The sequence below is a fragment of the Mirounga leonina genome, unplaced genomic scaffold (genome assembly GCF_011800145.1).
Source record: "Mirounga leonina isolate KUSES-001 unplaced genomic scaffold, KU_Mleo_1.0 Mir_127, whole genome shotgun sequence".
In the NCBI taxonomy this organism is placed as follows: Eukaryota; Metazoa; Chordata; class Mammalia; order Carnivora; family Phocidae; genus Mirounga; species Mirounga leonina.
In genome coordinates, this window is record NW_023270316.1 from 66,575,594 (window position 1) to 66,588,222 (window position 12,629).

At 31.4% G+C, this 12,629-nt stretch overlaps 1 protein-coding gene across 7 annotated transcripts in view; it reads right to left on the reverse strand.

Annotated features, from left to right (window-relative positions):
• The window catches only part of NBEA (neurobeachin), a 683,633-nt gene that overhangs the window by 515,263 nt on the left and 155,741 nt on the right, over positions 1 to 12,629 (reverse strand). For all 7 annotated transcript variants that reach the window (XM_035003560.1, XM_035003559.1, XM_035003554.1 and 4 more), the window contains exon 11: positions 4,874 to 4,982. In XM_035003560.1, the coding sequence (XP_034859451.1) occupies positions 4,874 to 4,982 (109 nt within the window). The remainder of the gene's footprint in view (positions 1 to 4,873; positions 4,983 to 12,629) is intronic.

Here is a 12,629-nt window from a genome sequence, read left to right on the forward strand (position 1 = left end):
AGGGAGATAGTTAGTGATGGTTATGGAAGAAGGGGTACTATTCTATTCAGAGTGATCAGAGAAGACTTCTCTGATAAGGTATCATAAGCAAAATCCTAAATGAAGTGTAGAATTAAGCCATATTGGATACCTACAAAAAGAATGATGAAAGCAATGGGAAAATGCAAATGTCCTGAGATGGACTCATGCTTATCACTTTAGTTTTTAAGGGAAAGGCAAAGAGGTCTTTGCATGGCCAGTGTGTCTGCAACAGAGAAAGTAAGAAGGAGGATGATAAGAGATGACATCAAAGGTAAGAGAATTGTGAATTTATTCTAGAAGGATGGAGCAGTAAGATCTGACACATTTTGGGAAGACTAGTCTGACTGCAAGTGAAAAACAGATTGTGGATAACCAATAGTGAAAGAGGATGATTGTTTGAAATAAGATGATATCAATGTGATACCGAAAGGAGTAAGGTAGTAAGTAGGAAGCAGTCATTCATTCTGGGTATGTTTTGATACCAAGACAACATAATTAGGAAGATATGGATTTAGTGTGTGAAAAGAGTCAAAATGGATTAACATTTTTGGTCTGAACTACTTGGTGAATGGAAATGCTATTAAGTAAGAGAAAATTGAGGGATGAAAGATTTGAGAGGAAAATCAGTCTTTAAAATTTAGAAAGAAGAGGAGGCACTAGTAGGAGAGAATAAAACAGGAAACCAAGGTAGTAGGAAGAAAACAAAGAAAGAATACTGTCACAAAATACAACTGAAGAAAGCATTTCAAGAAGGAAAAACTTTTTCAACTGAAATGTTAACAGGTCAAATAAGATGAAAACTGAGAACCTTAAGATGTAAGAATATAAGACTACTGGTGACACTGACATGAGCCATTTTAAGGAAAAAAGACTGATTGGAATAAGGATAGATCTAAGACTAAATAGGATTCCAGGAATATAAGGGTGGTTTAACATATCAAAATCAATTAATGTAGTTCACTAAACTAAGAAAAATTTGAAGAAACCTCATAATTATCTCAAACAATGCAGAAAAAGTGTTTGATAAAACTCAACACCTGTTTATGATAAAGAAAACTCTAAGCAAACTTGTAGTAGACAGTTTCTTAATTTGATTTAAAAATCTACTAAAAGTAATCTACAGCATATGCCATACTTAGTGGCTAATTACTGGAAGCTTTGCACATGATATGTGGAATAAGACAGGGATGCTCACTATTACAACTTCTGTTCAGCACTATACTGGAAGTCTTAGGTAGTGGAATATCATGGGAAAAAACATAAAAAGAATAAATACTGGAAAGGAAAAAATAAAACTGCCATTTTCCAATAATGAGATTTTCTACAAAGAAATGTTTCTGAAAAATCAACAAACTACTAGAATTAATAGAAGAAGAGCAATATTGGTATTGGTATATAAAAGGTCAATATAAAGACCAATTATATTTCTATGTTTCCATGACAAATAAAAAAAACCTAACATTTGAAAAACCTCAAGTTATCTAGAAATAAATCTAGCAAAAAGAAAGTTTTCTATATAGAAAACTACAAAAGAAACCTAAGTAAATAGAAGGACATACTAAATGTATGAATTGGAAGATTCGATATAAAGATATCAATATAATACAATGAAAATCCTAGCATTTTTGGTGGAAATTGACAAGCATACGTGTATTAATGCCAAAACCCAAGAATAGCCAAAGCAATCTTGAAGAAGAATAAAAATAGATGACACACTATATCAAAATATACTAAAAAGGCATATCAATTAAGATAGTGTTGTACTGCCTCAAAGAGAAAAACCCACAATAGATCAATTCTGGAAAAGATCCCATTTATATACGGTTATCGAATTTATGGCAAAAATCAAATTTTGATGCAGTGGGAAGTTATCTTCAATAAACAGTACCAGGCCAGCTAGCTACATATTTGAGGGTTAAAAAAGAACTCTGACCTTTATGCCTCATGCCATATACAAAATCCAATTCCAGATGGATTATAAATCTAAATGTGAAAGGTAAAACAAAATTTTGGGAAGAAAACATAGAACAGTTTCATGGCATTGGGATACATTAGGATCTAAAATGGGATAATCATAAAAGAAAATGAAATGGTGACCTATATTAAAATTAAGGACTTCTGTTCATCAAAAAGGTCATTAAGAGAATAAAAGAGCAGGCCACAGAAGAAGTGATATTCGTGATACATATCTAACAAAGTTCTCATATCTGCGATAAAAACAGAATTTCCATAAATCAATAAGAAAATGATAGACAATTCAAATGAAGAAGGGCAAACACTTTGAACAGGTATTTACCAAAAGAGGATAACTACTAAAAGACAATAAATGTATGAAAATGTTCAACTTAATCTGTCATCAAGGAAATGTAAATTAAAACATGATCTACAGAATGTAAGACTATCTTTGCAAATCATATCATCAAATGAAGATTAGTATACAGAATAAAAAATTGCTACAATTCAATAATGAAAAGAAAGTATCACAATTTTTTAATGGGAAAAATTTCTAAATAGACATTTCTCCAAAGAAAATACAGAAATAGCCAATAAGCACATGAAAAGACATTCAACATGATTAGACAGAATTATAAATAAAAAATGATATGCCATTTCACACCCACTAGGATAAGCTACAATAAAAAAGACAATTGGGAAATGTTGGCAAGGATGTGAAAAAACTAGAAACCTAATACACTGCTGATGAAAATGTAAAATAGTGGAGCCACTTTGGAAAACAGTTTGGCAGTGTCTCAACTGGTTAAACATAGAATTATGGTAGGACCCAGAGCAAATCAATTTATAGATAGGTATCTACCGAAGAAAAAAAAAATATGTCCACACAAAAACTTGTACATGAACATTCATAGCAGCATTACTCATAACATCCAAGGTGAAAAAAACACAAATGTCTATTGACATCTGAATAGATAAACAAAATGTGTTATATACATACAATGGAGTACTGTTCAGCCATTAAAAGGAACAAAGTACTGATATATGCTACCACATGGATGAAATCTTGTACACATTATGGTATATGAAATAAGATACAAAAAAGACAAATATATGATCTCACTTATATGAAATATCTAGAGTACACCAAATCAGAGTGAAAAGTAGATTTCAGGTTGCCTAGGAGTGGGGGTCTTGAAAGCAAATTGGACAAACTGGCAAAGGACATGAATAATTACTCCACAAAAGAGAAAAAGTGGATGTACTATAAATACATATGAAAATATGTCCAATCTTATTCTAATTTTCCAAAAATGCAAATTAAAACCACAATGAGATAACATTTTATACTTAACTTGTCAATATAATTTTAAGGATATTAATTCCGATAAAGAGGAAGAACTGAATATATGTCTTTTTATTTGATTTAAAGTCTTTTCACTGAATTTCTAATTTTTTTAATTTTTTTTAAGATTTTATTTTTAAGTAAGATCTATGCCCAACTTGGGGCTTGAACCTGGAACCCTGAGATCAAGAGTCAAATGCTCTACTGATGGAGCGAGCCAGGTGTCCCTCACTAAAATTCTAATTTTAAGCTAAGTTTTAAGTGTAAAAGAATGCTCACTTTAGAATTATGCTGATAAACTCTCAGTAAATAAATGAAAAGTATATTCAAGGGGCAGTTCCTATTAGTGATCTTGTCATACACAGTAATATCACAGAGGCATTTCACAATATCTAATTCTTGTAAAATGTAATTTAACATAAATCTTCTAAATCATTCTTAATACTCTAGATAGAAAAAAAATAGTTTTCCATGAAACCAAATACCTTAATGATAAGCTTAATGTTACTGAAAAAATTATTTCAATAAAGAAATGCTGCCAATGATCTTAATAACTTAGTAACTTACCACTCCTCAATCACCAATCCTTCAAGAAAGAATACTTATTTCAAAGTAAAGACAGGTTACAAGGATTTCAAAGGTAGAGCAATCTGAATTGAGAAAACTATCTCCAAAAGTCTTCTCAATATTATTTCCGAAGGGGAAAAATAAGTTTATTCCTCCTACTTGAGGCCTCACCTCTATTATTTCTCAAATAGTTCCATTTTAAGAGCAGCTGAATGTTAGAGTTAACTGATAAGAATAGGTTTGAGAGAGCTAATGAGGATGACAGATATTTCCATAGGAAAGAAAAAAGCCAATATTTGTATCATGACTTCCCGCTTTAATTTTTAAAAGAAATCACATGATACAACCAAACTCTTATGAGACCCAGGATTCATTACCAGAATTAGTACAATTGTGACTAAAGCAAAGAAGGTCATAAAAAAACCAAGATACAAATGACACAAAATGGGGAAAATTACACCCATCTAATTTGTATTGTTTATATTATGTAGTGATTACAGAAATGCTACCTTAAATACTCAGATATATTAAAATCAGAGACAAATCACAAACTAATGCTTTGCTTATTACAAAATAAAGATTTTTTACCTTATAATTGGAAAATTAAGCAAAAACTAAAAGTCCATTTAAAATAAAATTGACAAAACTTCTAAGAAATCAGTTTGAATGTAAAGATAGCAAAGAAACAACTAGAAAAAAGAATTAAGGGGAAATACTTGTAACTTTGATTAAAGACAGAGGGAAAAAATTTCTTTAGTTTCTATCTTCACTCAAAATTCCTTTATTATATAGATTTCTATAACAACCAATTTAGTTCAATGTCTACACTTAAGTCTAAATGCAAAACATAAAAGCATATATTTGGGAATTAGCCAACAATAATGAGCAGGCGATGAAAAGAGAAACTATAGAAAAAATATAATTAGGGGTTGTCAGTTGTTCAGCTATGAATACTATACAATAAAACCATCAATACATATCACTTACCTTTTCAAGTAAGTAGCCAATGACTAAAAAGCCTTTTCCACCCAGCATCTGTTCTTGCATGGCTACTGAACTTTTAAGTAGTTCAACCAGGAATGCCAAAAGAGTAGCACTGCATGTAAAGTACAGATAATTTCATTACATAATTATCAAATGTTGATTATAAACACAGTGTTCCATTTTAGAATTTTATTATGCCAAAAGAACAACCGAATTTAAATCTAATCTCTATTTTGCTGACAATGATTATTATACCTTATATTGTACAGGAATATATTTTCTCACAAGCATGAGAAAACTAGTCTCATCTCTTTAAAATTAAATATCATAAATCAAAACATAAATTCATAGTTTTTTACATTCCAAAGCCAAACACTGAAGTTCATCTACACTTACGTACATTATCTGCTTCAAGTAAATCTAACATAAGAAACACACCCACAAATAAATCAATTCTCCACAATTAAGACTTTTATCATAACATTCTTTTGAAGAACATACTATCTTAGAGAATTTTAAATATGTATGCAATATTGCTTTGGAAGAACACACCTGTTTTTAAAATAAACTTTTCATTTAGACCTATTTTTCAAAAAAAATTATATTTTTTAGAAAATATCCAGAGAAATATGCAACATGTTATTTATTATGTCCATATATGCCCTCAGGAAAGCTCATGAGAGCAGAAAAATAAATGTCTGTATAATATTGAAATGAAAATGGCAGTTAATTACACAATGTATACACAAACACATAAAAGCACACAAAGATAAGTGCCAGACAAAGATAAAGCACTTGATATGTCTGTTGAATGAAGAAAGAAACGAAAGAAAAAATGATTGCATTGAATTAAGCTTTGATAATGTATTACTTCACAAAGTTACGCTGAAAATTTTTCAACTAGCAGCATTAATAGATGATGGCATTCCTAATTAAGAAAATATATATTCTTTCATTGTTTATGCTTATTGTAGTTGATAACAATAAATGACAAGCCAAACTTCAACAGCAATTAAAATATCTATTTGCTGTGCTTTGTAATATAGCCTAAATTACCTATTTATATTCACAAGAAAGGGTAAAACCACAAATTTCTAAATATATTTTAAATTCACAAGTACTCATTCCTGCAAGGAATTAAGAAAATTTGTTAATGAGGAAAACTTGAAAATCACTAATTCCAAAAGTGATTCTATTCTCAAGTTATTCTAGCTCTTCTGGTTTCAGTAAAATTGACAACACATTTCTCTGATAATGTGCCTATTCTTGTTCAAATCAGAAACAGTCTCATTGAAAGAATCAATAGCAAAATTATCATTATTATAAAAACTGATAGTTTAATGGGTTACATGATATCAGCTAGAAAAAATATAGTATATCTGGAAATAAAGTATTTCATTACAGGAAATTAAAATTCAATTACATTAATTGGCCCTATTTCTTTAAACCACACAAAAAAAGTAAACTTGTACCACAAGGCAACGATGTTCTTTTACTTCGCCCTATAGTTAGACATTTACAAATAAAACACAACTACCAAAGAATCTCTTGGGATTTTTTTAATGTTTCTGTAAAGAAGAACAGCTATTAGGCAATCTAGTCCATTTTTAATGAATTGTATCAATAGTAAAAGCCACTTCACAAATAATTGCACAGGTACTACTGCACAAAATACTTCTGCCTAAATATTTGAGAAGAATAAAGAACTACTGCATAGAGATTACACAATGTCCTAATCTTTTCATGGAATTCTTACCTACACTTGAGTTAACGATGTAGGGGGAAAGATTACTAAAATTCCTAAAAATCAGCACTGCCAAAAAGAAACACTGGAAATGCCTACGGTCCCTATGGTCCATGAAAAAAATGCAAAAAATATTTCTTACAATAAATTACTCCTATGTAGAACTGTGTAAAACTACAAGGATGCCATGGATTTTCTTATTCTTTTATGTCAGAAGGACTACTCTTTCTCAAACATCTAAGGAATTAGCTCAGACTTCTAATCACAGTGGAGTTCCATTACAACATCAGAAATATTAACTTTACTCCAAAATCTTAACATATGACTATGCTACCCATATAAAGTTAATTTCACTTCAGTTTTAGCTACAACAACGATTGAAATGTCAAATGCATTCACTAACAAAAGTATTTTAAATTTATACCTAAAACTGAATGCAATAGCAATACCACATCCTTTCAAAAAAAAAAAATCTTTAAAATAGGTATATTTGACATGGTGGATGTAATAGTAAATAGATGGCCATCTTCGAAGAGGTACATTTTCAAACATAATTTAACAAACTTACCAGTAACTAAAATGCATCGGATTGCTGCAGGGCTCACAATAAACTTGCAAAATTCTGTGTACTGCCATACAAAATTTCTCTCCATTCTTGCCTATTTCCAACTCCCCTAGATACAAAGGCAAATATAAAGGATACTTCAGCCCATTCCTATATCTCCTACATACCACTTCCTGTCTAGACACATCAGTTCATCTGTAGAGGATCTAAGTATATAGGATAACCGAAAACCAAGTATCTGTCAGCCAAAACTAGTATACACAACATAGAAGATTCTCTTGAAAAGTATAGCAATACCTAGAAAGAGATTTTCATGGAATATTTTACTTGACAGACAAAAAGCGTACTGACTTTTATCTCATAAAGTAAAACTGCTAAACTTTTCAATAGACAGTACTATAACATATCATGTTCTATACGTAGTAATTCTACTTCAGGAATAGTTAAGGGTGTTTAATAATCCTGTCTCCCTTTCAGGAAAATGACACTAACAATCTATAGGGTTATTCTTAAAAAATAATTACCATTTCCAGTTCTTAATAAGCTCCCATTAAATTAGAAAATAGTATTTATTTCAAGTAACATACTCATAAAGGGCTAGGCCTTAGGAAAAATGAAGATAATAGTATAATAATACCTCCAATGACTTAGCATATTTATTATCTCTCTAGAGCTTTCTGGTCCATATTATTAAAGAATACCACATAGTCTTGGCCCACAAATACCTGAGAATATTTAAAAACTATGTAAGAACATGACTAATTTATGTTTCTAATGAAAAATATGTACTATATTTAGGTTCCATTAAAATTTATATATAGATTTTGACTTGATTTTAATATAACTTTATCCATTTCAATTTGTCTATTATTTATTTTTTAAAAGAAACTAATGTGAATAACTCATGTCATGTGATCCTAAAACTTTTGTTATCTTTGAGGTATTTGATTATTTAAAGATGTAATATAAAGACAGACCTAATGTATAACTGAAACGACTGAGATTGAATATGTAACTTAAGTTCAGTTCAAAGGCAGTTCTTAGGATACAGAAACTGGCTTTTCAGTCTGCTTTGTACTGAAACAAGCCAAGTACCTCAGCTAGACGAACTGCTTAAATACACAGAGAAGAATGGAATTCATAATGTAAAAAATTAAAGACTGCCCAAGATCCAACATCTCCTCCCCTTTTAAAAGGATGTTTTTAATATCTTAAGAAACCCTATGGACAAAGTAATTGCCAGAATAAATTCAGAAGTAGATTAAGTTTCATTAAGATTAAGGTACCAACAAGGGGAGAAAATCTTTTGATTTTTTTTCATAAGGTTTCATCTTTTATGTAGCTTAATTTGGTATTAGATACATTAAAATCTTGCAAAGGATGATTAAAATTATATATAATATCTAATACCATTGTTTCTATGCTATTTCTTTGACTAGAAAACTTTTCTGAGATGAGAGTGATCAGAGCAGGAACAAAACTGTAAAAGAAATCAACTCAAGTCCATACTCAAGATAATTTCTCACTCAAAACAATTAGTTTCTAGTGACACACATGCAAAAAAAAACCTCACAAAAGTTAGAAGGGTTAAATTCCTTCACAGTTCAAAATTAGAAAGCTCTAAACCAAAGTTTCTAAACCAGGTACATTTAACGGTCACTTTTAGACAATGCATTCCTGAAGATGAGCTCTTAAAAGAACACTGCCTACCTGCCTATGTATGCAATGAACCTGATACACAAACTGTCACATTCATCAGTTCGGACATCAAGTGAAGATACATGTCGAAATAAGTAAAATACATTTATCTGCAGAGTCAAATAAGGAAAACAGTGAAATGCAGCACAGTAAAATGTAAGGACAGATGGAATACACTGGGAGCACATGAAATCATTAAGCCTGCCCTTAACTGTGAAATCTCTCGGTAATTTCCACCTTTTCTTACAGCCTGATAAGGAAACAGGCAGCCTTATAAACTGAATTTGCTACTACTGTCATGGCTATTTAAGAGTATTCTTTAAAGGCCCTATTTTAAAGTTAATCAGGCTGTTACACATTTTTATCTTCTTCTGTTAACACATTTTGATTTTATGTTTCATCAGCATATTTTATTTCTGACAAAATATAGTATAGCCAAAAAGTCAAAGTCTATAAACTTGTGACTGAAATATGTCAAAATCTGTCTTATATAGGAAACAAAATTTTAAAATTTTTACTTCCAAAGGAATTTATTCTAAACCTCTTATGACATAGTTATATGTTAGTATAGAGTATCTACCGGTATTTACATAGTTTGAGAACAAAATAGCCTTTTGATCAGCTCCATTCATAACTCTAAATAGCCAATAGATATATACTAAAAAGGCTCTACTGTAGAAGAAATAACTCTCAAAGCCTACTAGTTTACAATTTAATCCCAATCGAAAAATGACCACTTCCAATGCTCTAAATGTGTTTGACCCTTTATGAAAATTGAGTGGACGTGCTAGAGCAACCATGTGTAATCCACGGATACATGAATACTTCAGAAATTTCATGATGTAACTTCTTAACACCTAAGAAGTTCAAAATTTCAAAAGTAAAATAGAGAGGTTATAATGACACATGTGTGACCTTAACTATGTATGCATCCTCTAATGTCCTTCAAGATCAAAATACGCCACAGCGGGCGCCTGGGTGGCTCAGATGGTTAAGCGTCTGCCTTCGGCTCAGGTCATGATCCCAGGGTCCAGGGATCGAGTCCCACATCGGGCTCCCTGCTCCTTGGGAGCCTGTTTCTCCCTCTGCTTCTCTCTCTCTCTTCTCTGTCTCTTGTGAATAAATAAATAAAATCTTTAAAAAAAAAAAAAAAAAAGATCAAAATACGCCACAGCAGGGAGGCCAAATGGCCAGTCCTTTATCCTGGTGCTAGCTCCATTTTCAGCCAAGCCCAGCCTATTTAACAGAAGCAGGATTAAAAAGTATACCCTGGAAGGGCTAAAATTATCCAATAAAGAAAATAAATATTGCAACAGCTGACTACACAGAAAGCTGAAATAATTATTTGGTATTCAGGCTTTACAGGAATTTTCTATCATTTTTAATTATCTTTTAAATAATCAGGCAAAAAAAAAAAATCCTGACTTTTCTTATTTCTTCTTTTCTTTTGTGTGTGTGTGTATAATTCTGAAAATGGAAGATATGTAGATTTGTATAAACCCACCACAATCAAGATACAGATCAGTTCCATCACACCAAGAAAACCTTCATTTATCCTATCCCTTTATAGCTTTACAATCACATTCTTCCAACTCCCATAATCTTGAATAACTACTCATCTCTTATCTATCACTACAGTTCTGACATTTCAAGAATGTCATATAAATTGAATCATATAATATGGAACCTTCTGAGTTTGTCTTTCTGACCTCAACATATTGCCTTTGAGATGCATCCAAGTAGTTGTATATGTCCAGAGTTTATTCCTCTAAATGCTGAATAGTATTTCATTTTATAAATGGATTGCCACAGTCTGTGTACATTTGAGTTGTATCTAGTTAACAACAATTATGAACAGGACTACTATAAACATTCATATAAAGGCTTCTGTGTGAACACAGTTTTCATTCATTTCTCATAAATACAAACCTATGAGTAGAGAGGCTGAATTATAAGGTAAGTGTGTATGTTTAACTTTGTAATAAACTGCCAAACTGCCAGAGTGGCTGTAACACTTGGCAATCCCACCAGTAATATATTCTAGTTGCTTCTCATCCTTGCCAGCACATGGCACCATGAGTAATTGTTATTATGGAGATTCTACTATGTGTGTAGTTGCATCTTATACTGGTTTTAATATACATTACCCTATTCATTAATGATACTGAACATCTTTTCATGTGCTATTTTGACATCCTTATATCCTCTTTGGTCAAGTGTCTGTTCAAGTTTTAGCCCATTTTTTTAATTGGATTTTATGTTTTCCTACTATTAAAGTTTAAGGGACTTCTTTGTATATTCTTGATATAATCCTTTGTCAAGTAAAGATTTTTTACTATCTTCCTCCAGTCTGTAACATGTCTTTTCATTGCATCTTTTGCAAACTAAAAGATTTTAACTTTGATGAAGTCAAAGTCAAATTATCAAATTTTTGTCCTTTATGTACATGCTTTTATTGTCATGTCTAAAATGATGTTGCCTAGTCTAGATCAGAAGATCCTCTCCTATATTTCTTCTAAAAGTTCTACAGTTTTATATTTTACATTTAGAGTTAATTTTGAGTTAATTTTTTTTAAGGTGTGAGGTTTAGGTCGAGCCATTTTTTGGCATACAACTATCCTTCCTCCCTTAGATTGATTTTGTACCTTTGCCACAAATCAATTGTCCATAGGTGTGTGGGACTATTTCTAGACTCTTCTGTTGTAGAGATACATGTGTCTATTGCCTTGCTGATATCACATACTGTATTCATTATTAGAGGTTTAGAGTACGTCTTAAAGCCAGGAAGTATTATTCCTTCAACTTTATTCTTCTTCAAAGTCATTTTAGTTATCCTAGTTACTTTAACTTTCCATACTTTAACTTTAGAATCACCTCACATATATCAACAAACAAATCTAGTCAGGATTTAAGTTAGTATTGTGTTAAATCTAGAGATTAATTCAATGACATATTTACTATGTTGAGTCTTCATATACATTTACTTAATACTTCCATTTCTTTTATCAGCAATCTGTGGATTTCAGCACACAGATCCTTACATGTTTTAGACATTTATATTTTCAATATTTAAATTTCTGAAGCTATTGTTAAAGGTATTTTTCATTTGGTTTCCTACTACACATTGTTAATGCACAGAAATAAAATTTATTTTTGCATGAGAAACTTATCTTTTGCGAATTTTCTGAACTTGCTTACTAGAATTCTGTGTGTGTTAATCCTTATGAATTTTTTTACATAGACAATCATGTCATTTGTAAAAGGGATAGTTCTATTTTTTCCTTTCCAACCTGAATGACTTTTGGTTCTTTATCTTGCTTCAATGCAATGGTTAGACCTCTGATTCAGATCAGAATCACAAAGGTATGGCTCAGAGCTGAATTCATACACAATGTTAGTGAGCCACTTCCAAAGTTCTTCCCTTTCCATGATTTCCCCAATAATTTCTGGTTGTGGGGCTCTTCTTTTCATTTCTGCTGTCAAAATGCTAGTGCTTCAGTTTCCTCACTCTGCTGCACACTTTTATAATGCTGCTCAAATCCAGGGCAAACCAGCAGTAAGAGAGAGATAAAACAAAGCAATATAGAGGTTTCTGGTTCTGAAAGTAAAAATCCTGGAATCCATGAGTCCATCAATTCTATCAAATAAAGCTGAACAGACTGATAAATCAACAACTCTTCTAGGATCCAATAAAAGAGAAAAAGAACAGGGCAAACCGATGCCCCCAAGATTGGGGAGACAAACACCAAACT